The sequence below is a fragment of the Schistocerca cancellata genome, chromosome 2 (genome assembly GCF_023864275.1).
Source record: "Schistocerca cancellata isolate TAMUIC-IGC-003103 chromosome 2, iqSchCanc2.1, whole genome shotgun sequence".
NCBI lineage: Eukaryota > Metazoa > Arthropoda > Insecta > Orthoptera > Acrididae > Schistocerca > Schistocerca cancellata.
In genome coordinates this window covers 289,520,383-289,546,681 of record NC_064627.1, presented here as the reverse complement: position 1 = coordinate 289,546,681, position 26,299 = coordinate 289,520,383, and the positions used below count along the sequence as shown (strand labels likewise).

The 26,299-nt window shown below is 41.8% G+C and overlaps 1 protein-coding gene across 1 annotated transcript in view; it reads left to right on the top strand.

The window, feature by feature from the left end:
- LOC126153424 (glutamate receptor ionotropic, kainate glr-3-like) overlaps positions 1–26,299 on the top strand; it is a 180,599-nt gene that overhangs the window by 72,203 nt on the left and 82,097 nt on the right. Inside the window, exons 4-5 of the mRNA XM_049916071.1 lie at positions 1,802–1,893; positions 14,881–15,051. Of these exons, the coding sequence (XP_049772028.1) occupies positions 1,802–1,893; positions 14,881–15,051 (263 nt within the window). The remainder of the gene's footprint in view (positions 1–1,801; positions 1,894–14,880; positions 15,052–26,299) is intronic.

The window sequence follows — 26,299 nt, the reverse complement described above, 5'->3', positions numbered from 1 at the left end:
CGTTGTTGCAAACTACTGAGCTTCTGATGAATTTTGCTCTGCCTACACATAGTAGTTTTAATTTTGAAGAACTTATTCCCTATTCTCTTAAAATTGTATATATATATATATATATATATATATATATATATATATATATACATATATATCTCCCGATAGCACATTTCACAAAAATTTTAGCAGTAATAGTAGTAGTAGAAGCAGCAGTAGTCAAGAACATTGCTTGTTACAGCAATATAAATCGTGTAAGCTTCCAAGGTGCCGTTTCCTTCTCACTGTTGACTCAAGTGTTTTATGGTACAGCTCTAATGCCTTGTTGCCATTCGCAGAACCAAAACAGTTTCGTCAGCATACACGTTCCTGGAAGTGGGCGTCAATAGTAATTACGTATAGTATAGCTGTAAAGCTCTGTTAGCATTCACAGAACCTAAACTGCTTCGTCAGCACACACATTATAAGAAAAGGGGGACAGCAGTGGTCATGTACGCTGATAACGAAGTTATTACATTTTCCATATCGTAGGTGCATCTAGAAACAATATATAAGTTCTGACTACACTCTCGTCTCCTTCTATTCTCAGCACAGGTGTGTGCACATTGCAGAAGGCAAACAGTCAACTCTAGGTAAGGAAAACTTCTCTCATACACCGGAGGTTGTTTCTGGAAATATTATTCCCTATCGTACAACGCCTTACTGTCAGCTGAATAGAACTGCAGTAAAATGGTTAATGGAAAGTAATTGCTATCATAGTATTGGCCCAGCTGGTGTTTCATTGAAGACACCACTGAACGGTTTGCAATAAACTATACCACAGACTGAGGTGCGTTCATGGAGGTTTTGGAGATAGAAAAAACCACACACACACAGACACACAATATCTGGATTACTCCGTAAGAAGATGCATGTGTAAGGATTCGGTTGCATGAAGATAAGTGAAATATAGGACTATTCGAACGTGCAACGTGTACATTTATGCAACTGCCATGAGCACTGTTCGTGAATGCAGCCCCGCCCCGCCCATCCTTACTGTAGGAAGCTCTCAGATTAGCTGTTTCATGTTTGTGGCCATAATATACTGAGCTATGATTGGGAGATCTAAATATGTTCAACACAATTGGCTTAGAAGCTCTCTGATTGACCTCTATCCAAGAAATGAACGTGTCTGAGGAAAGGGAAGAAGAGAGGAAGTGGCTCGTGAGAGACAGAGGGGAGTGGGGAGTGGTGAAGTGCAGAAGGAAGGGGGTATCCATGAAGGAGGGTTCTGGAGACTGGAAAAAAGGGGGGGGGGCACGAGTAGGTGCAGATCAAAGGTCAAAAGTCAAATTCAATCCACTCTCGGTATTACATCCCTGCTAACAGTAAAACATCCGCGTACTCTCTGTAAATATAGCTGTATTACAGCCCAGTTATTCCAAATACAGCTACACCTTAACGATTTCGTAATTTTGGTTTAGGGAGCTCGATTATGGTGTAATGAACATAGTCTGTGCTAGCGAAGTTAGTATGAGAGTGCAAAAGAAAGATGAAGCACAATACAGTTACAGTTCAAGCGCTAATAAAACCCGTCACATTTTTTGGAAGTATGTTTCACAGTCGATTCACAACACGGTATCTTCAGAGTGTTTCCCTTTATATATAAACTGTATTATACGAACATACTGACGAAAACATTATAAATGATCATATTCTTTCAGCAAATATAATATTTTTGGATGCTAATTGCGATGTAAGTATAAAATTAATTACTTTTCAGTTCGGCTTTCACTCATTGTTGAATGTTGCGAATGGGCTTTCTTTTTAGGAGTGGCCGGACGTGTACGACCTGGACAACACAACTTGCAGCGGATATCTGTGTGATATTTGGGACATCCTGTCAAGGAAAATAAATTTCACGTGAGTATCTTTCCCTCGTATATCCGCCAGATCACATAGTTATATCAGTGAATTATGTAATGCTGTCAGTATTGACTTACATTTTACTTCATGGATTTTTATCGATTGTTGATTGGAAAGTTGAAGCTCTTTATGAAGTAAATGAACAATATCTGGACAACCTGTTGGTAGAAGTAGATTCAGAAACTCGGCAAACTACTGTGGTCTTCTTATAACCGGAAGTGTATTAGACTAAAGTAACTATCAATGCCTTCCTACAGTCTTCATAAACATATATCAAAACTTCACTCTGTGGTTGGATAACTACATTTATTCGGTTTTTTATAATACGCAGTCAGCTTTTGTAGGTGCTACTCGAGAGAAATGAGACTGTCAAAGCCGACGCTTCAATACCAATCGATGGTGAGGTCAGTAGAGACGGAACACTAGCCTAACCGGACAAAAGTAAAAGAAGGAATCAGCCCATGTCATGTTCAACGAACTATCCCACCATTGAAGCGTAATCTAAATGTTTAAAGAAATTCTTGTGAAGGACAGAACTTGCTTGACGTAGTACGCATCCAGGGTGTTACAAAAAGGTACCGCCAAACATTCAGGAAACATTCCTCACCCACAAATAAAGAAAATATGTTATGTGGACATGTGTCCTGAAATGCTTAATTTCCATGTTAGAGCTCATTTTAGTTTCGTCAGTATGTACTGTACTTCCTTGATTCACCGCCAGTTGGCCCAATTGAAGGAAGGTAATGTTGACTTCGGTGCTTGTGTTGACATGCGACTCATTGCTCTACAGTATTAGCATCAAGCACATCAGTACGTAGCATCAACAGATTAGTGTTCATCACGAACGTGGTTTTGCAGTCAGTGCAATGTTTACAAATGCGGAGTTGGCAGATGCCCATTTGATGTATGGATTAGCACGGGGCAATAGCCGTGGCGCGGTACGTTTGTATCGAGACTGATTTCCAGAACGAAGGTGTCCCGACAGGAAGACGTTCGAAGCAATTGATCGGCGTCTTAGGGAGCACAGAACATTCCAGCCTATGACTCGCGACTGGGGAAGAGCTAGAACGACGAGGACACCTGCAATGGACGAGGCAATTCTTCGTGCAGTTGACGATAACCCTAATGTGAGCGTCAGAGAAGTTGCTGCTGTACAAGGTAACGTTGACCACGTCACTGTATGGAGAGTGCTACGGGAGAACCAGTTGTTTCCGTACCATGTACAGCGTGTGCAGGCACTATCAGCAGCTGATTGGCCTCCACGGGTACACGTCTGCGAATGATTCATCCAACAATGTGTCAATCCTCATTTCAGTGCAAATGTCCTCTTTACGGATGAGGCTTCATTCCAACGTGATCAAATTGTAAATTTTCACAATCAACATGTGTGGGCTGACGAGAATCCGCACGCAATTGTGCAATCACGTCATCAACACAGATTTTCTGTGAACGTTTGGGCAGGCAGTTTGGTGATGTCTTGATTGGGCCCCATGTTCTTCAACCTACGCTCAATGGAGTATGTTATCATGATTTCATACGGGATACTCTACCTGTGCTGCTAGAACATGTGCCTTTACAAGTACGACACAACATGTGGTTCATGCACGATGGAGCTCCTGCACATTTCAGTCGAAGTGTTCGTACGCTTCTCAACAACAGTTTCGGTGACCGATGAATTGGTAGAGGCGGACCAATTCCATGGCCTCCACGCTCTCCTGACCTCAACCCTCTTGACTTTCATTTATGGGGGCATTTGAAAGCTCTTGTCTACGCAAGCCCGGTACGAAATATAGAGTCTCTTCGTGCTCGTATTGTGGACGGCTGTGATACAATACGCCATTCTCCAGGGCTGCATCAGCGCATCAGGGATTTCATGCGACGGAGGGTGGATGCATATATCCTCGCTAACGGAGGACATTTTCAACATTTCCTGTAAGAAAGTGTTTGAAGTCACGCTGGTACGTTCTGTTGCTGTGTGTTTCCATTCCATGATTAATGTGATTTGAAGAGAAGTAGTAAAATGAGCTCTAACATAGAAAGTAAGCGTTTGCGGACACATGTCCACATAACATTTTTTTTCTTTGTGTGTGAGGAATGTTTCCTGAAAGTTTGGCCGTACCTTTTTGTAACACCCTGTACTTCCCCGAGAGCAGTGGGCTACTTACTGGTAGCGAATTTCGGTCCTTTTCTTAGTCCCAGAATAATCCAAAAGAGTCACTGTGAGTGCTATGCAGTCGTAGTCGGGAGAGGCATGGTTCCCGATTAAAGTTTAGTATCGTTTGCCTCAGTCACACTCACTCAGATAAATTATCGCTGATGCCGAACAAGTCATCGCTTTTACGCTTTATACACACAGTACAAAAAGCCTTTCACCTAAAAGATATGGCTAAGGTTTCCGGGGGGACGAGGAGTTTCCCTTGGCAGCAAGGCAAATTTAGGGAATGGGAATGTCCTTCAAATGTTGCTACATTGGGGCTCCCTCTGCCCTACCACTAGCTCACCTACACACATTATAAAACTTTTACATCACCCCAGTTCCCAGAACTCCTGAAGATAGACGTTGACTCTGGATATTGTATCACAGACACAGCCCCTTTGACTGTTCAGAGATGTCACTAAACCCCCCCCCCTCAAAGATGTAAACAACCATGCGTGAGCAGCGCCTATTAGACGGAGGGGGTCTAATAGCCGATCAGTTCCAGTCATTCCACCAGGAAGGAGGTACATGGTTCGTTTGTCTACAGTTCAACCATGCCTAGTCGGGCAATACCGCTGTTCGATGGCGTACGCATTGTTACTTTGTGCCAGGAAGGGCTCTAACAAGGGAAGTGTATTTAATAACTAAATTTCTTAAGCGACCACACGATTCAAGTGCTTCCATTTCTGTGGTTGAATACGTATGTTCACATTCAGTTAAGGATCTGCTGGCTTACTTCTTGTTTTTCCAGTTTTTTTATATTCTGGAACAGACACGAATCCAAAGCTGTGCATGAGGCTTCACTGGCTATACAAAAGTCTTTATCCATAGATGGATGGCATAAGATGTCTGAGCTTATTAGTGCTTCTTTAATTGCATTGAAATCATTCGTACTTTCAGGAGTTCATAACCACAAAGCTTTTTCCTTAAGCAGATTAAGTAGAGTTGGACTATTTAACAACTGACCAAGAACGAATCTACGAAAGAATGAACGCAAACCGAAGAAAGCATTCAATTGTTTCTTTACTTGTGGAAAAGGAAAATTTTTAATTACACTTATCTTATCTGGATCTGGAAGTATGCCTTGTATTCTTCTCTAGCGCTTTTATATTTTTGCGAGTTTGTCGTAACTTCTGCCTGCGCAAATGTTTCTAAAGTCTTTCCCAAAATGTGCAAACGTTCTTCCCGGGTACATGTAGTTATTAAACTGTCATCAACATATAATGTGACATTCCCAAGTAACCCTGGGCCCAACACAGTGTGAAGGTCGGTAATAAATACTCAAGAAGTAACATTTCATCCAAATGGTGAAACAAGAAATTGTTAGCTTCTACCTACAAAGGTAAAAGCAGTGTACTTCGTGGATTCAAGTGTTAATTTTACTTGCCAATAAAAACTTTTTTAATCGATGCAGGTGAGGCATTTAACGCCTAGAAATTTCTGCATTTGTTCTTCCAAGTTCTCTGGCCTAGTATGTACAAGTATATTGATTTTGATTATCGCACGCACGTCTACCACGAGCCGAATGATTTTTATTAGTTTTATTCACAGGACGAATGGGACTGCAGTACAGTGACATTGATGGTTCAATTACTTTCCAAGCAAACATATGTTTAATCTCATTCCACGTTGCATTTCGTTTAGTCCAGGGGGATTGTATATGTGCTGCAACAGAAAATGTCATGAGGGTGAACTTCCATGTTATGGTTCAAATGGCTCTGAGCACTATGGGACTTAACTACTGAGGTCATCAGTCCCCTAGAACTTAGAACTACTTAAACCTAACTAACCTAAGGACATCACACACATCCATGCCCGAGGCAGGATTCGAACCTGCGACCGTAGCGGTCACGCGGTTCCAAACTGACGCGCTTAGAACCGCACGGCCACACCGGCCGGCTCCATGTTATGCTTATGAGTCTTGATTATAACTGGTTTCCGTATAAAAACTTGAATATATTGTATTAACACATTACATAACTTACCTTGTTGCTCGTTATCAATTCCAGTAAATTATTTAACGTTATCGCTGACGAGTACTTTCAAATCTATTACTCCTTCACTAGTTACGGGTGGGCAATCAGTATAACTGTCATCATTGCCTAACAATTGCGTTTTACGACCCTGGTAGTATTTAGTGTCGTTTAGTTTTTGCCTGTTCAGAACTACTTCAGGTGCCTCTCCGCCATGCATTAAATAACATTTTCCTGGCGAGAAATCAATATTTACGTCATTCACATCCCGAAACTCTACCCTTACAAACTATCTATGATTAAGTGATTTATTATAAGAAATGTGAATACTATTACTCCATTTCCAAGCTGCACTGTCGGAAAATTTTGTATTCTAACACTATAAGACTTAGCGCTATAAGTGGTTATAATCTAGCATTTCTGAACAGGAAGCCCGGGACAGGGCCTAGTTCCATCATCTTTTCGTACAAATTATATGACACAGCACATATGGCTGCCTGTAAGAGAACGTAACGGTAGTGAGCACACCACAAACAATTGCTTGGGTCGCGACCTGTATTACTTCTGTTTGGAGTTCAGGACACCCAGTATTTTCAAGTGTTAACTTCACTTAGGTACATGGATCAAAGGTGTGGGATGTAACACCTATAAAGAAATGAAGAGAAAAGCTGAAACACGCACAGAATGGAGACAAGCTGCCATTGTAGCTGTTGCAAACCAGTCCTTGGATTGACCACTATAGAAGAACTTCACTGTATTTTAACAGCAATACTCATTCTGTCTGTTAACTAGTTTGCTTGAACAGCGTTTTTGTATTACTATTACAAGACAGGTTGTTACCTTTGTTATTGTTGTTATTATTATTGTTGTCGTTGTTGACACCCCCCGCTCCCATACAACCACAGGTCAACATCTGGAGTGAGATGCGACCGTATTTAGTTTGACGGGCTACTGTTCGGCAAGCGTGGTTCGTTTGCCACTTCAGTTACATTTACTTGTGGGAATTATCTTCGCCAGCCTCCCTCTACCGCACGACGCGTTGTGTGGTTATCTGTGTTGCTTTGAGTCCCGCTGTTGTTTTTATTGAATGTAGGCGGGTTCCTGTATTAGTTGAATCGTTATTCGACGGATACCATCGCCATTGCCCGTTTCGTTCGTTGTCATTTCTATTTGGACCATCAGTCCGTCGATTATTCAGTCTGTTTATTACCGTCATTACGGTTTCGGTTTTCATGGCCGTTTCTGCGTCAACTATTTCGTCTGTTAGTACTGCCATTTAACCAGGATAAAATCTATATGCATTATTCTTTATTTTGTGGTTAGGTGAATTCTGACCGTAATTTTGCGGTGCCGAATTCTCTTGCGTCGGCTGATTCGCCAGCACGACGTTAACTGACAAAACTCTCGCCGTGCGAGTTGTGTTGGTCGTACTGGCGCGACGGCATCAAGTGGGCTGACCGGCCTCCACTACTGTTCCGCGAGCCGCGCGTATTTTTCGGTATCAAATCTAACGAATCGAGAACAGACAAGACGCACTCAGTGTCCGTCTCTGGTACTTGTACTAGCTTTTCGGGTATCTCGTACGGCAACTTCCCCTTTAAGATGTGCAAAACGTCTCACTCCGAAACTGGGTCGTCCTATTAATGGGTCACGCCAAAGTATTTCTCAAAATAGCTCCGCAGGCTTCCTTGGCGAGGATTAAAAAGTTCTGGTTCGAAAACTTGTTTTATAAGTCTCACTTTGACCGTTGCAGGTCTTTGCTGTCTCAGTTGCCCATACGGAAGTTTCACTCTTAATTAACCTACCATGTAGTTGATCTTTTGTCTGTCGGTCCAAGTTCCAGGTAAAGCAGATTTGAGAAAAACGATGGGGCGTACTGTTTTCTTCCCCTAGATGAATACTTGGAACTGGCGGTGTTTAAGTAGACTTTCATCTAATAATGCTGTAGACAGATTTGTTACTGCTCCCGTGCTGTACATCAGATCATGACCGAGCGAGGTGGCGCAGTGGTAGCACACTGGACTCGCATTCGGGAGGACGACGGTTCAATCCCGCGTCCGGCCATCCTGATTTAGGTTTTCCGTGATTTCCCTAAATCGCTCCAGGCAAATGCTGGGATGGTTCCTTTGAAAGGGCACGGCCGACTTCCTTCCCCATCCTTCCCTAATTCGATGAGACCGATGACCTCGCTGTTTGGTCTCTTCCCCCAAACAATCCAATCCAATCCAATCAGATAATGTGCAGGTCTCTGAGTAACATAACTACTCTCATTCCCGTAACTGAGTGGAGCTTCTATATAATTAGCATTTTCTGACGCCGGCACAGCCGTAAGTGATGAATGTACTGTGGTCTTTCTCACTTGCTTTAATACATATTGCAGACACTACAATTACATAGGCACATTCTATTGCCATTCCCGCAAGTCATTGTCTATTGATTGCTAACGTTGTTTAAGTTCAGTTGACTGTTCTTGTTTTACGATTTCATTACTACTAAGACACTCATTCATCGATCGCTCAACTGCGAGGGGTGGTTTTTCACTGATGCATCAATCAATAAGTTTGTCTTTCTCATATATCCATTTTGAAAGTTGCTAATAAATGTATTCATCTGCTTGTCAAATTGTAACTTGGCCGGTGGTAAAATGTTCAACTTTTGACTGTAAACCTTGAACTATATCACTAATGGTGGCTTTTTCTATAGTGAGCTTTGGAAAAGTCTCGCAAACATCACATAAAGTGGACACATTACTAGTCAATGCGTCAATGCCCGCTATTGTTTCTGTAGATTGTCATTTTCCTGTGCTACGTGATTTACATTTTGTTTTCGAAATTCCATCGTACTGTATAAGTAGGTTACATACATAACCTGTTAAGTCAGAGTTGTGTTGTTAACTTACGAGATTAACTTCACAAGGTCGACTGAGGATCGTACGCTTGCTCCCACTGTTTGATTGTCACTAGCATTTGGTTGTGGGTCCATATGAATATCTCATGAGACTGCAATGTTTTCGGGTTGTGTAATATTTCTCGTATGGCAGCATTAACATCTTCCATCTCGGTATCTGTTACACTTTCATAACCTTCTTCACTTGGAACTATATTGTTGTGGTTTCCACTAACCATATTTGCCTTTTTACCAATATTTACCATGTTGTTGTAGTTGTTGTGGTCTTCAGTCCTGAGACTGGTTTGATGCAGCTCTCCATGCTACTCTATCCTGTGCACGCTTCTTCATCTCCCAGTACTTACTGCAACCTACATCCTTCTGAATGTGCTTAGTGTATTCATATCTTGGTCACCCTCTACGATTTTTACCCTCCACGCTGCCCTCCAATGCTAAATTTGTGATCCCCTGATGCCTCAGAACATGCCCTACCAACCGGTCCCTTCTTCTTTTCAAGTTGTGCCACAAACTTCTCTTCTCCCCAATTCTATTCAATACCTCCTCATTAGTTATGTGATCTACCCATCTAATCTTCAGCATTCTTCTGTAGCACCACATTTCGAAAGCTTCTATTCATTTTCTGTGCAAACTATTTATCGTCCATGTTTCACTTCCACACATGGCAACACTCCATACAAATACTTTCAGAAACGACTTCCTGACACTTAAAACTATACTCGATGTTAACCAATTTCTCTTCTTCAGAAACGCTTTCCTTGCTATTGCCAGTCTACATTTTATATCCTCTGTACTTCGACCATCATCAGTTATTTTGCTCCCCAAATGGCAAAACTCCTTTACTACTTTAAGGGTCTTATTTCCTAATCTAAATCCCTCAGGATCACCCGACTTAATTCGACTACATTCCATTATCCTCGTTTTGCTTTTGTTGATGTTCATCTTATATCCTCCTTTCAAGACACTGTCCATTCCGTTCAACTGCTCTTCCAAGTCCTTTGCTGTCTCTGACAGAATTTCAATGTCATCGGCGAACCTTAACGTTTTTATTTCTTCTCCATGGATTTTAATACCTACTCCGAATTTTTCTTTTGTTTCCTTCACTGCTTGCTCAATATACAGATTGAATAACATCGGGGAGACGCTACAACCCTGTCTCACTCCCTTCCCAACCGCTGCTTCCCTTTCATGTCCCTCGACTCTTATAACTGCCATCTGGTTTCTGTACAAATTGTAAATAGCCTTTCGTTCCCTGTATTTTACCCCTGCCACCTTTAGAATTTGAAAGAGAGTATTCCAGACAACACTGTCAAAAGCTTTCTCTAAGTCTACAAATGCTAGAAACGTAGGTTTGCCTTTCCTTAATCTAGCTTCTAAGATAAGTCTTAAGGTCAGTATTGCCTCACGTGTTCCAATATTTCTACGGAATCCAAATTGATCTTCCCCGAGGTCGGCTTCTACCAGTTTCTCCATTCGTCTCTAAAGAATTCGCGTTAGTATTGTGAATCCGTGACTTATTAAACTGATTGTTCAGTAATTTTCACATCTGTCAGCACCTGCTTTCTTTGGGATTGGAATTATTATATTCTTCTTGAAGTCTGAGGGTATTTCACCTGTCTCATACATCTTTCTCACCAGATGGTAGAGTTTTGTCAGGACTGGCTCTCCGAAGGCCGTCAGTAGTTCTCATGGAATGTTGTCTCCTCCCGGGGCCTTATTTCGACTCAGGTCTTTCAGTGCTCTGTCAAACTCTTCACGCAGTATCATATCTCCCATTTCATCTTCTTCTAGCCCTTCTTCCATTTCCATTATATTGTCCTCAATAACATCGCACTTCTATAGACCCTCTATATACTCCTTCCACCTTTCTGTTTTCCCTTCTTTGCTTAGAACTGGGTTTCCATCTGAGATCTGGATATTCATACAAGTGGTTCTCTTTTCTCCAAAGGTCTCTTTAATTTTCCTGTAGGCAGTATCTATCTTACCCCTAGTGAGATAAGCCTCTACATCCTCACATTTGTCCTCTAGCCATCTCTGCTTAGCCATTTTGCACTTCCTGTCGATCTCATTTTTGAGAAAGTTGTATTCCTTATTGCCTGATTCATTTACTGTATTTTTATATTTTCTCCTTTCATCAATTAAATTCAATATTTCTTCTGTTACCCAAGGATTTCTACTAGCCCTCGTCTTTTTACCTACTTGATCCTCTGCTGCCTTCACTACTTCATCTCTTAGAGCTATCCGTTCTTCTTCTACTGTATTTCTTTCCCCCATTCCTGTCAATTGTTCCCTTATGCTCTCCCTGAAACTCTGTACAGCCTCTGGTTTAGTCAGTTTATCCAGGTCCAATCTCCTTAAATTCCCACCTTTTTGCAGTTTCTTCAGTTTTCATTTACAGATCATAACCAATAGATTGTGGTCAGAGTCCACATCTGCTCCTGGAAATGTCTTACAATTTAAAACCTGGTTCCTAAATCTCTGTCATACCATTATATAATCTATCTGATACCTTCTAGTATTCTTCCATGTGTACAACCTTCTTTTATGGTTCTTGAACCAAGTGTTAGCTATGATCAAAATTCTACCAGGCGGCTTCCTCTTTCATTTCTTTCCCCCAATTCATATTCACCTACTATGTTTCCTTCCCTCCCTTTTCCTACACTCGAATTCCAGTCACCCATGACTATTAAATTATCGTCTCCCTTCACTACCTGAATAATTTCTTTTATTTCATCATACATTTCATCAATTTCTTCATCATCTGCAGAGCTAGTTGGCATATAAACTTGTACTACTGTAGTAGGTGTGGGCTTCGTATCTGTCTTGGCCACAATAATGCGTTCACTATGCTTTTTGTAGTAGCTTGCCCGCATTCCTATCTTTTTATTCATTATTAAACCTACTCCTGCATTACCCCTATTTGATTTTGTATTAATAACCCTATATTCACCTGACTAAAAGTCTTGTTCCTCCCTCCACCGAACTTAACTAATTCCCACTATATCTAACTTTAACCTATCCATTTTCCTTTTTAAGTTTTCTAACCTACTTGCCCTATTAAGGGATCTGACATTCCACGCTCCGATCCGTAGAACGCCAGTTTTCTTTCTCCTGATAGCGACGTCCTCTTGATTAGTCCCCGCCCGGAGATCCGAATGGGGGACTATTTTACCTCCGGAATATTTTACCCAAGAGGACGCTATCATCATTTAACCATACAGTAAAGCTGCATGCCCTCGGGAAAAATTACGGCTGCAGTTTCCCCTTGGTTTCAGCCGTTCACAGTACCAGCACAGCAAGGCCGTTTTGGTTAGTGTTACAAGGCCAGACCAGTCAATCTTCCAGACTGTTGCCCCTGCAACTACTGAAAAGGCTCCTGCCCCTCTTCAGGAACCACACGTTTATCTGGCCTCTCAACAGATACCCCTCCGTTGTGGTTGCACCTACGGTACGGCCATCTGTATCGCTGAGGCACGCAAGCCTCCCCACCAACGGCAAAGTCCATGGTTCATGGGGGTGGATATTTACCATAATATTATGAATCAAATAATTTGCAATTAAATGTTTCTTTGAAAAGAGAAATGCTGGTAAGCAAGTACGGTAGACGTTAATGCTGACATTCGGTAATTACAACACTAATATTTTCTGTGTTAATAATTACGGTGCGCCATTACGATCTTAGACTAACTACACTACGTATTGTTGTATTCGCTATTGTGATTCGTACTGTACTGTAGAGAAAATATGCAATTATGTAAATAAATAAATACGCGAAGAAAATCAGCCTAGCAGTCATTGCACTCAAGCAGAAAGGCGCAACCAGTCTTCAGACTTCATCAATTTAAAATTTTCTTTTATGATTTTTTTCTTGCATCGGAATGTCAGCTGGTTGGCTTGAACATGAACCTTTCCAAAACAAAAGTAATATCCAACAAATGGGTCCCAGCTGGAGATGTGAAAGTCAAGGACAGTCTACTAGAAGAGGTCAGTGAATATGTCTACCTTGGCCAGATTATAAATATGAAGGGAGACATAAGACCAGAAATCTATCGACGCATCAAGCTTGGTTGGCAAGCATTTGGGAAGAATTCAAAAGTGTTCAGATCAAAAATGCCAGTAAATCTGAAGAAAGCAGTATTTGATCAATGCATTCTTCCTGTGATGACGTATGGCTGCGAGACATGGACACTGAACTCATTCACAAAAGGGAAACTTAGGACAGCACAGAGAGCCATGGAGAGATCAATGCTGGGCTATACAAGAAAGGACAGGAAAAGGGCAGATGACATCCGGTCTGTGACGAAGGTTAATGACATCTTAGAGAGAGTAGGTTCCTTGAAATGGCAGTGGGCTGGCCACGTTGCAAGAAGAAAAGACAGCAGATGGACGAAGCTAGTACTGGAGTGGAGTCCGAGAGAGCACCGGAGGCCTAGAGGAAGACCACCAGACAGATGGAACAAAGACATCAAGAAGATCGCTGGTAACACCTGGCAGAGAACTGCCCAAGACCGTCCCACTTGGAGAAGACTTCTGAAAGCCTACCTGAATGCACAACTCAAAGAGGCCACATCATCTAATGATTGAATTGGCTGATGATGATGATGATGATGATGATTTCATTTACCCCTTTCTTAATAACTCCGTTTTAATGTAATTATGTTCTCCAAATTTGTGTTGTTTATTCCATACAGTCGCTCGATCATGCAACAAAGATAAACAACTATGAGTTTATACAATACAAATTTTACAATAAATGTAGAGGTGCGGTCACCAATGTACGTTACCTTACAATAAATGAAAATATTATCCTTTTCTGATCGATCTGAATATAAAAGTTTTACATTTTCTCTAGTGATTGTTCCAGGTCGCTGTTCGGAAACACGCAAGTTCCTGACATGGTCCGTCGTCATTTAGAAAGAGGTTAATGGGAATAACAAATCCCGAATTGATAATCGTTCATTGCTGTGATAATCGTGATACGTGTTCGAACTTCCTCACTAAAGATGAAGATTCAGCTGTAGAATGAATTTTAACCAAGTCAATAGAAATATCGCAAATGGTGGATCGGAAGCCACATCAGTCCTTTGCGTATCGTCCACAAGTGATCTGAAAACTATTCCGAAACGGTCAAGTTAGTACAGCAAAATTTAGGAGAAAATGACTGGATCGATAACATAATGAGTACAGTAAAAGTTGTCTTCGAGTATCATTATTAATCACGAAGTAACAACAGTACAAGAAAGAGTTGTTTACACACGGCTGATCAGATGCAGAAGAGGAAGAAGGACAGAAGCACTTGTCTAGCTGCCTCTCAAAACCTGTGAAATCTGATCCTTCTTTTATTTATAAAGATACTGTTGTGACTTGGCAAGACAGCCAAGTCACTATGCGAGGATGCCGAAAGGCACGCGTTAAGCTCACGCAGACTGGCGTGAGGTCTGGAACATTACAATGTTATTAATATAGCAAATAAAGTACGTAGTTGAAGTAATACTTAACTTTATTCCATAATTGGTGAACATCGCGCTTGTTGATACATCAGTGCAATCTCAATATACACTGGTAATGGCGCCTTGCTAGGTCGTAGCAAATGACGTAGCTGAAGGCTATGCTAACTATCGTCTCGGCAAATGAGAGCGTATTTATTTCGCTAGCAAAGTCGTCTGTACAACTGGGACGAGTGCTAGGAAGTGTCTCTAGACCTGCCGTGTGGCAGCGCTCGGTCTGCAATCACTGACAGTGGCGACACGCTGGTCCGACGTATACTAACGGACCGCGGCCGATTTAAAGGCTACCACCTAGCAAGTGTGGTGTCTGGCGGTGACACCACAGATACAAATGAAATCTTTGACATATGTTTTAAAACCCTTCTTAATTTTCCATGACCAGAAGCAGATTTCTCGTGTGCAGGTACCGTCTGCAGGAGACGACGTTATATGGGTCCCGCTGCGCCAACGGCACGTGGAACGGCATCGTGGGTCGTGTGGCGAGCGGTGAGTTGGATGTCGGCCTGTCCACCATGATGGTCACCCCGTCGCGCCATGAAGTGATCGACTTCTCAGTGCCGTTCTTCTTCACAAGGTGAGTCTGCCGGTTACGCAACTACAGAAACATACTGCTGAAACGTTCTGCGACAGATCTCACAATAATGCAGCGCACAGCCGATAATGCAACCCGTTAGTTAAATCTTACCTACACACTCAGCCTAGTGATAAAAGCATACCTCCTGGAGCAACAAAAAGTCCGAACCCATAACCGCTGCAGGATCAGCATATTACGTTGCAATGAACTTTCATGTATGATGCATCACTTAGATGTAGCATTTACTAACATTATTGCTACAAAATGTGTTGAGTATGATCACTTTACTGTCTGACACACCAGTTGCCTGATGCAAAACGTTGCTGTCAGTTTCGTTGATTCCTCGTTGCGTGCTCATCTTCAGTTGTTCAACATTATCGGTAATACGAGTAGATGTATCAAGTCTCTTCTTTCCCTAGTGCCAAAAAGGAAGAAATCGCAAGTAGATGTATCTGGGGAACGTGGAAGCCACAGCCCAATGCTGAAAACTCCCTCAATCGTGAGAGCTGCGTGATGGCGATGCAGCGGATCGTTTAGTGCCTGACACGTTGCTCACTCTTGTTTGAAGAAGCCGTATTCTTGTTAGGCACATCAGATAACAATTTTATCATCGTGAAGCGGATGCTCAAATATCTCTTGAAGATTCCTCACCTGCCTGGTGTTCTCCGAATTAAGATGACTAGAAAAATGAAACCTTGTGTCGTCTGATATGAATTCTTTCTGTCCACCAACAATGCTTTCGAGAAGCGAATTGCAACAATCAATTCGTTTTGGTTTTATCTGTCTTTTTCAGCTGTTGCACACTTGTAATGCGCAGTAATTTCAATTCTAATTCACGAATAATTCTACGACAAGATGTGTATTTAACACCAGATTACTGGGAGAACTTCCTTATTGATTTTTTTTGGACTCGCTGTAATTCTTGCTTCAATGTCGGCAGTGGTCTGTTTATTTATTTAGCGTATGATACATAAAAATCACAATATCACATAAAATACAGTACCACAGACACATTAAAATACAGTTCAGATCTTTATATTGAAACGTTCCCTTAGAAAAATTGTACAAGACTGTGCTTAAACTGACACACAATATTTTTAGCGCAACGCAATCTGACTTTCAGAAATCCCTACAAAAGAATGGCCCTGACTAACATTAACCTATGCGTTTCACAAATCGCTTACCTCACAAAAATCTTGGTTACTCGAACTACTGCAATACAGCGAGCGCCACTACTGCCAGCTAAATAAAAGATTCAAACTACGGGAGGCACTAACTACTGATAGGCATAGTTTGCAAATGAAAGATTTTGATAGAGAACAAACAATGTATTTACCTTAATAGTGTTGAAAAATCATAATATACATAGCAATTCATAATATCCATTACTACAAATTTCAAAACTCCGCCATCTCTCTCCCCACATCTACCACTGCTGGCGGCTCACCTCCAACTGCGCAACGCAACGCGCTGTTAACATCCAGCTGCCCAACACTACAATGGCAGACAATAATGCAAACTAACCACAGACTGCACTCAGCACAGCCAGTGATTTTCATACAGAGCGCTACGTAACGTTGCCAATAAGAAAACATAAACAGCCTACTTACAATATCTTAGCCATTGATCCAATCCACCACTTCGGAAGTAACCAGGTTCCAATCCACTAGATTTCCAGGGAAGGCACGGAGGGGGCAGTCCACTGCTATATGCTTAATTGTTTGTGGAACGTCTGCACAGTCACAGTATGAAGAATCGGAGCACTTCTTCCCACACCACATCTGAAACGGTTAAGCCTGCTCCAAGTTATCTCGGCAAGCTGAAACCATTGAGCCTTACTGTTGGATCTTCAACTTTAAAGATGCCCTGTGGAGTAGAAGATGTCCATTCCTTCCGCCATCTGTTGGATCCTATTTTTTCTTGTGTTTGAAACTGTACCTGTTGAAGGTCATTTTTTCACTAAATGGTTATGCTACTCTTTGCTGGCATTCGGAAATGAGCTTGACGAGTTTCTAAATGACTAAGCACTAAAATATGCCTCAACTATGCGCTAGCCTATCCTGGATTGAATAAGGCATTTTACAGAAGCCAAACTGCACTCAAAATAATGCACTGCGGTGGAACGTATACTGCATTGACACGTAACCATCTGACGAACGGCAGCGACAATAAGTAACAAGATATGCAGGCTGATTCCGTGATAATATTACAGTAGAAGAGATATGTTTCACGGTAGCAAAGATGCCCAAGTGGTCACAGCTCTTAAGGTATGCCTTTTAGAGACCACGTTTATTGGATATTTCTTTCTTTTTTGGTGCATACTACTTCCTCCCAAAGTATGGGAACCAGAGAGTCTGCAATAGAAGCCGGCCGATGTGGCCGAGCGGTTCTAGGCGCTTCACTCTGAAACCGCGCGACCGCTACGGTTGCAGGTTCGAATCCTGCCTCGGGCATGGATGTGTGTGATGTCCTTAGGTTAGTTAGGTTTAAGTAGTTCTGAGTTCTAGGGGACTGTTGACCTCAGATATTAAGTCTCATAGTGCTCAGAGCCATTTGAACCATTTCTGCAATAGAAATGGTCCACTGTCGGAGGTATCAGACTGATATTCGCTTATAACTTCCGACTCGCTTGTTTCCGGACCAGGGTACCTCACATTAAATTGATCCATTTACGTGTCTCCATCATTCCTGAAAGTTTGTAACATCAACACGGAATCACCCTGTGTATCCTCTAGTTGCAGCGTTTGGCCAGACGGTGCAGACTGTTTGCCATCGTCCATCATGGAAGTCCAGTCAGGTAAACAACAGTCGCCAAAGAAGCTCAGGAGGAGACGGAGGACACAGTCTGATGATCACGTGACACAGTCACAGCCAGATAATGCTTCAGTTCGCCCAGATGATAAGGTGCTGATAGAAGCCATGTAAACATGTAGCCTGTGCCCATATACTGGATTAGCCCTTGTCAAAAGTGGCACAATCTGAAAGTGATCTCCAGGGTGAAAAACGCTCCCCTTCATCTGCAGCGCCAATGCCGAACTCACTGGAGATGCTAAAGGCCGATGCCCTTCCCTGGCCATCTGTGCAGGCAGATGATGACGACGAATACCCTGCGACTGAAGTTGTGACGCTACCCGAGGCCTCGGTGGCTCATGATTATTAAATATCTGGTGAAGTTTAGACAGGTGGGCGCATGGGCAATGAAGAAGATGTCGAACCACCGCATCCATCTGTTGCAGTGAGTGTCCATACGCCTGCAAACCTGCAGCAAGTCTACCAGATTGTTCCATCAAACTCAGTACCAACGATTCGAAAGTGAGGCTCCAATTGCTTCACCGTATGCTATGAATGTCAGACGTGGACATTGCACTCATGCAAGAAGTTCGTTTGGAGACGTTTCCAGACTTCTGCGGTTATGCATTGTACATTACACCTGTTGATAATACCGGTAGCAGTATGGTCATACTGGTGCGAGATGGCATGGAGATCGACGAGATGACGTATTTGCCGTTGGGCGGAGGGTTGGTGACCACCACGCAAGGTACTCGGATTGTAAACAAATGCCCCATCCGACACGATCAAGAGGAGCGACTGCTTGCGTTTTTATTCGAAAGAGATCACGTAACACTTCCTGGGACCCTTAACAACTGTCTCCTTGGTGGGGACTTCAGCAGCGTGCATCATCTGAAAAATGAGCACTCCACGTGTCCTCCGTCTATAGAAGCAAGTACTACGTCTTCTAGATACTTGGGAAAGTTTGCAGGGCAACTGCCCTGGATATACATGCTCACCAGTCTCTCAGCGAGTCGCCATGTTCCCCTGATCTAACATCATCGACGACGGACGCAGGAAGATGGCCTTTTCCGATTATTGTGCATACATCTGCACTGATTCCCTCCGTCATCAAGAGATACGGAGAATTCGTGGATACTGGAAAATGTATGTAGCACACCTTCGGGAGACAGAATGTCGTAGAAACATGGACTGCCTGCGAAGACAGACTGCTGAGATATCCCTCCACATTGAAATAATGCCTCCGATGCGCCAGACTGGCACTACAAAAAAATGGTTCAAATGGCTCTGAGCACTATGAGACTCAACTTCTGAGGTCATTAGTCCCCTAGAACTTAGAACTAGTTAAACCTAACTAACCTAAGGACATCACACACATCCATGCCCGAGGCAGGATTCGAACCTGCGACTGTAGCGGTCTCGCGGTTCCAGACTGCAGCGCCTAGAACCGCACGGCCACTTCGGCCGGCACTGGCACTACAGCTCGCGATGCTACAGTACAGTAGAGAAAGGTTCCTCTGGTATCTCCACACGACAAAATATTACATTACGTTACTCCGAGAAATCATGGCAGGCCCAAAATCCCCTGACTGACAGGCAGAAGCTCATTGTATCAAGGCGAAGATCATTTCACATACGCTGTAGCATCCCGAAAGTGTTGTGGTGCGAGCACGATGTCAAGTTCAGGTTTTGCGGTGAACCTCCATCTGTGCAGCATATTCTTCGCAAACGGCAACAGCGACGACGAACGATGATCCACATTCTTGACATGCCAGATCGTCGCCGTTCGACTATATGGGCAGAAAATTGTGTATGGGTTCGTTGACTACTTCCGACGGTTTTATCGTGAGGAGGTTTACGATGGTAAAGCTGAAGTGTCACAGTCAATATTGGGGCCTCGACAGCCCAGCAGCAGAATCTCTTACGGCGCTAATTGCTAGTGCAGACGCCGAGGAAGCCATAGCAAATGGTGCAAGAAACTATTGCCCTGGTTCCGATGGTATCCCCTTTGGCTTCTACTGGGCCTTTCATGATTTGTTGATTATTAGATGGACATCAATGTATCAAGAGCTAATGACACCTACTGCTGACCTGCTGACTCTCTTTGTTAAAGACTTGATGGATACAAGAGACTGCCCATTACTGCCTGCTGAACTTGCTCAACAGTGACTTTAATAACTTCACAAGGCTTCTGGTGTCACGCCCTAAGAGCACCTTGCCGCAAGTACTTTGTACAGAAAAAGCATCCATGGAAGGAGCTAGTAATATGCAGAAGGCACTTAGTGGTTATCAGGGTGTGATTACCCCTGTAGCAACTTGTCGCCTCCAAGGTGCCATATTACGGTGAACTTCGACCATTCTTTTGACAGGATGGCCGTCATTTCCTTACAGCGTTGATGGCCTGCTTGCCTTTCCCCCTTGGCCTTTATCAGTGTCATCCTGTCACTTCTCCATGCATCATCGAAAGTGCTGGTTAAAGGATTTGTGGTGGACCCCCTGTCAATTTCAAAATCTGTCCATCATGGCTGCTCACTCGCAGTAATCTTACATTCAATTGCACTTGAACCACTTATCTGCAGATTAAAGCACTCTCTGTCAGGGATAACGCTGCTGGGGCACACATTTCATTGCAGGGAATAGGCAAATGATCTGGTCTTTCCGGCTTGATTGGTCTATGAGGTGAAGTCAACACTGGAACGGATCACGATGTACAGGATGGCGGCGGGTAGCTGTATGAACTTGGACAAGCCTGGGTGATGATCATTGGTAGAGGCCTCCAGGAGGGCAGTGCAACGCCCCTGCAATCGATGTACATGATTAAATGACTGGGCATTCTTGTTAACCGTCATGTCCGCCGTACAGCGGCTATTAATTACAGGCAAACTTAACGGGTTTGAGGAGGCACCTGTCAAGAGCTTTGGATAAGGCTCACTGAGTCATCTTCATCAATACTCACATGGCATCGACAGTATTGCACCTGCCTCACATTCTTCTGACGGTGACTGTAATGGCAAACACTACCTCCTGCATTTGGTTATTTCATCAGCAGTGGATGTATCCTCAAGATACGGTATGGCACTCTCACTCTCCGCACATGCAACATTGTCCTGGGACTGGATAACGTCCATGTAAAGGCAGCAGCACTGTACGTAGCAAAATGGTTAAGCTGTAGACGCATTGCTCCAATAATGTCACTAGTCTCCTGACTAAACCATCGACGCCAGCGCCCTGCTTAATGCCCACTGTCGTTGCACACATCACACCATCTCTTTGATATATCAAGATCTCTTTACTTTACTGTAGCTACGTGTATGCTGACTTCTCCAGCACCGTAGCACCAACAAAGGTGACGGACATACAATGATGAGCCAAGACGTTACGACCATTTTCCAACGTGCGGTCGTATGCTACCTGGTGGCACTGAAGGCACGTGATGCGGTGAGAGAGGTATATGAGAGGAGCATTGCCGAATAGGGAATCGTTCTAGCGACGATAATCGAGGAAAATGCGGAAATCCGCGACTTTGACAACAGCAAGATTGTTGTGGTCCAGTATCTGGAAGCGAGCATCTCCGAAACGGCTAAGCTGGTGTGCAGTTTGCATGGTATTGTCGTGGTCATCCATGGAAAGTTTTTGAAGAAGCCGACACCACAAGACACATAAGGTGAGAGAGGTATATGAGTGAAGAAGTTCGACGTCCACACCCCATCACAGAACATAGGGATCGTAGGCTTGTCCGCTCTCTAAAGTGGGATAGCGCGTAGCGTTGAAATTGGTGTTCTGCAGCAGAGGGCCCCTATGTGTTCCCACTTTGACCCAACAACATCGTCAGTTATGATCACAGCGGGCATAGGATCATCGAGATTGGACCACAGATCAATGGAATCGTGTCGCCGTCAGGTCAATCATGTTTATTGTCAAGTCAGGTCGAAGATCGTGTCAGATACGCCGTCATCCAGGCGAACGGCCGCTGGAAACATGAAGCACGCCACAGGTGTGAAACGTCCCCTTAAAAAAATTATAAATAACTGTGCTTAAACTGACACACAATATTTTTTAGCGCAACGCAATCTAACTTTCAAAAATCCCTACAAAAGAATGGCCCTGACTAACAACAACCTATACCTTTCATGAATCACTTACCTCACAAAAATCTTCGTTACTCAAACTACTGCGATACAGCGTGCGCCAATACTGCCAGCTGAATAAAAGATTCTAACTACTGAAGGCACTAACTACTGATAGGCATAGTTAGCAAATGAAAGATTTTGATAGAGAACAAACAATGTATTTAACTTAATAGTGTTCAATAGTCATAATGTATATATATCAGTTCACGACATCCAGTTTTACAAATTTACTGTCTCTGATGGACACACATCCAGATCATCCGCTCTCAAAACTCCGCCATCTCTCTCCCCAAATCCACCACTGCTGGCGACGCACCTCCAACTGCGCAACACTACGTGCTGTTAACAGCCAACTGCCCAACACTACAATGGCGAATATTCTAACAATGCCAACCAGCCACAGATTGCACACAGCACAGTCAGTGATTTTCATATAGAGCGCTACATGGCGTTACCAACATAAAAACCTAAACAGCCTACTTACATAGCCCCCATGCTCCCCACAAAAAATTTTACAAATTGTTTTGGGCAGTGGCCAATACAGATTTGAAAAAAAATTTCATAATTACGATAACAAAGAAATCAAATGCACACACTTATTGATATACTGTTGGTCAAAAGCTAAAATTTTCTCACAGTCATAAAGACAGTCCTGATCATTCATCACAGTAAAATTGCTGTGTTTTTCTCAAAGTCTGAGCAGTAAAAGAAAATGCACATGGAAGTAGTGGATTTCCACGCAGACTTGAAGACGTAGTGTTGTTCTTCCAACGGAAAGACAGTGCTGACTCTTGACAAGCAGACAGGTAATGGGCCACAACAGAGCAAACCCACAGCAGAGTCAGTCGAAGGTTTGAAGAATATTGGTAGGTAGGTCATCACAGAGCAGACCCACTGTAGTCCTGGTAGAGACGCCCAGCAGCCATCTGTTGCGACTGTGCAGGTGCACAGTCATCATCGAAGAGTCTTGCGGACAATATAGCAAGTCCATGAACTACCACTTGTACACTCACAAAATTTTTTTTGAAATGTCCTTAGATGCTGTTAACCAGTCCCTTGCTGAATTATTAACACACGTGCAAACACTAACAGTCCCAACTTCTCACATTTTGTGCATCACTATGACCAACAGAAATGTGTGCTGTGAAATGTAACTTAATTTGAAGAACTGGTGTCTATACAATTATAAATTTACAACATAAGAATACAATTACAAAGGTACAAAATACATCATTAAAGAACATAATAGTACAGATAACATTTGTAGTAATACAGGCTTTACAAAAGAATAGAAATGAACATATACATCAGTATTGCAGGAATTACGACATAAGTACATACATAGAAGATCAGAACAACTTTTGAAACATCACACATGATCAACAAAACAGAATAAATAATGTCTAAACATCTTTACGAAGTAAATAACATATTATTAGAAAAATTCTACAACATAACTGTTATCAGATAAACACATAAAGACAGGAAGAACACAAATACACAAGGGTACACAAACACATAGCGGAATAACACAAAAGGAAAGGACAGGGTTCGTTTTCAGTGTAACATTTGGTACTGTAGTCCAACGCAAAACTTCATTCCATAGATCTTTCCTCTTGTTTCAACATTTGTTTCCACCAAAAAACTCCTATCCAAGCATGCTTTCTGTATTTATATGTTCTCTTATTTCTTACCTCATTATTTATTTTCCATTATCTTACCTCATCATTTATTTCCAAGAATATCCTACCTAAACCTGTTGTTCCTAAACCCTACTTTTTTGTTTATATCCTCTTTCAAAATACTTTTTTGGCCAATCCATTTTCTTATAGCTCCTTAATACATTTCTTCCAATTTATCCCAACTTGTTCTCTTATATAGCCTACCCCATCTTAAGCTAACTTAAATCTACTGAGCTCAGATGCATAAACTAAGGGACGAGGCAATGCAACAGTACAAAAAAATTAACACAAACAGCAATGACAAAAAATGCAAATTGGTAAAGCAAGCAGCAATATATCTAAATTAGCAAAGCAAATGCAACATTACAACTAATATAAGGCAATGTGCAGCAAAAAGAAAAATAAATCAGTAGTAAAACTGGCTTAACAGAGTAATACAAAGTGAAATTTAGTAGCACTATGCCTGGCAAACAGCAGCAGCAAATGCTATAACTTATACCTAAACATGACAAAGCTCAAGCAGAAAAAATATTACAGAAAAATAGGAAATGTCTAATACCTATGTCAGATCTTAACACTAGAGTGATGCATCACAAAAACTTACTCTGCAAAAAAGTTACCAAATCGTTGAAAAAATTATGTATGCAGTTCCTGTGAAACCTGTCTGTACTCCTCCCATTTTTTTTAAGAAAGTGGATCACATAATTATTATTTAATGGATCCGTAGGCATAAAATATCTGTAGTAGTACATCTATTAAATTTTATTTTAACCAATGCTGCAGTGCAGCTAGAAACTAGATATAAAACAAAATAAGCAACTATGTAAAGCAAAGCATAAAAATATCATTCAGTAGTCATGTGGCATTTCATAAGTTAGTAGAAATTCTCTCAGCTCTCGTAGAAAGACTCTTGTCATAATCAGGTGTACAGATGTAAGTATCTTTCTATCAATTCATAAGCATTTCAGTAAGTAGCACAAAGTACGAGCTCCACAGTGTAATCATATGTTTCCAAGTAATGAGCGTGTCGTATTTGCGATGCTTTCTGCAAAGGAATGTCAATAGCGAGGTTAATGGCCGCTTTTTTCTCCACCTAATGACTTATTCTCCAGGCGACTGCGCCCACAACGCATTACATCAAGGTCACTTACCTTTCTTACCGAAATTTACAACAGAAGTTTCCGCTACAGTGACAGTTTGATACAAATAAAATTTCACAAGTCGAGAAATTACAGTAGAAATGTGTAGAAACAAAATCCTATAAATATAACAGTGTCCAAAAAATTGTCGCCGGCATTGTGATACATTCACGCATGTACACTCTTAATGTACGATTCTTGGTTTCCAACATCCTTTTTCTCAAATCAGAGTTCCTAACCTCTACTCATTATTCCTTACCTTATTACACATATACATATTCGTCGACACTTCTCCAATATTTCATCATAATAAATATGTAGCATAATCAAATTCCTCATATAGCATCAGCTTATTGATCATAAACATACCTCAACAGCATAATACACATCGTCGTCGTAATAATAACATCATAACACCTCAGTCAAATCATGAAAACGTCGTAGCTTTCTGCAATAATTTCAAAACCTAAAAAAAATTCTCTGCTCATTTCAATAGTGTCATCTACCTCAAATGTACTTTAAAATCATGATCCCATACCAAATACATCATTCAAAGCTCTCATAGTATCAGAATGGTTCCGACAAAACATGAACGTTCACACAGTACAGACAAAATACAATTTCGTAAGTGTGAAGTTATCAAACTGTGTAATTACGTAAACATGTGTCACTGAGGTAGTAAAAAAAATGTTAGTCTCTCTCAGTTAAATGATCAGATAGCTGTGTAGTTTATGTGTTAGAGAAATATGGTACCGATGTGTAAAGTTGTATAAGCAAATACCATATTAGCTAGGGCTCCTTGTGCTTGCCAAACACATGGTACACAAAGTAAGCGTGTACCCCCCTGAGGATTAATGTAATATTACCCTCAGGTTTTACAGATTACAGCAATGAAAAGAAATGTATCACGGAAAACCTTTGTATCATTGTAATTCAAAAATCTTTAAAAATAAATGTTTTAAGTACAAAATTAATCACTCAAACACGTGTCCTTTAGCGCTAAATGTGCGTCTTCCTGTAAGATAATTCTGTGGAAGTGTCGTAGTTATCGTCCTCCGAAAGCTAAGTTCTGCAGAAGTCAATGTACTTACCTCATCATAAACAAAAGTGAAACTCTTTGCGTGTAGATATCGTAGTTATGCTGTGATGAAGAAAGTACTGTACTGTAACGTATTGTTGTGCTACGAAAAAGGCTGCCTCATTGTAGCTATACCACAAAAGTTACTACTAAACATGTTTTACTTTTCAGAAGAATTCAGAAAAACTGTGCAGATATAAAACAGATACAGCACAAAAGCAACAATGTAAATTGTGTCACACATTAGTAGCGTCGTGATATAATCGTGTAGCTGTCAAAGAAACCAAGTACTAAGTCATCTTTAATCTCACAGAAAGTGCTTCAAATAAAGAATATCTTTTCAAGTAAACCAAAATGTTGCATTAAAATCTCATTAGCAGTATATATTCTAAGTATGTAAGCCTTATAGTCGTTACGTAATCGTGCAAC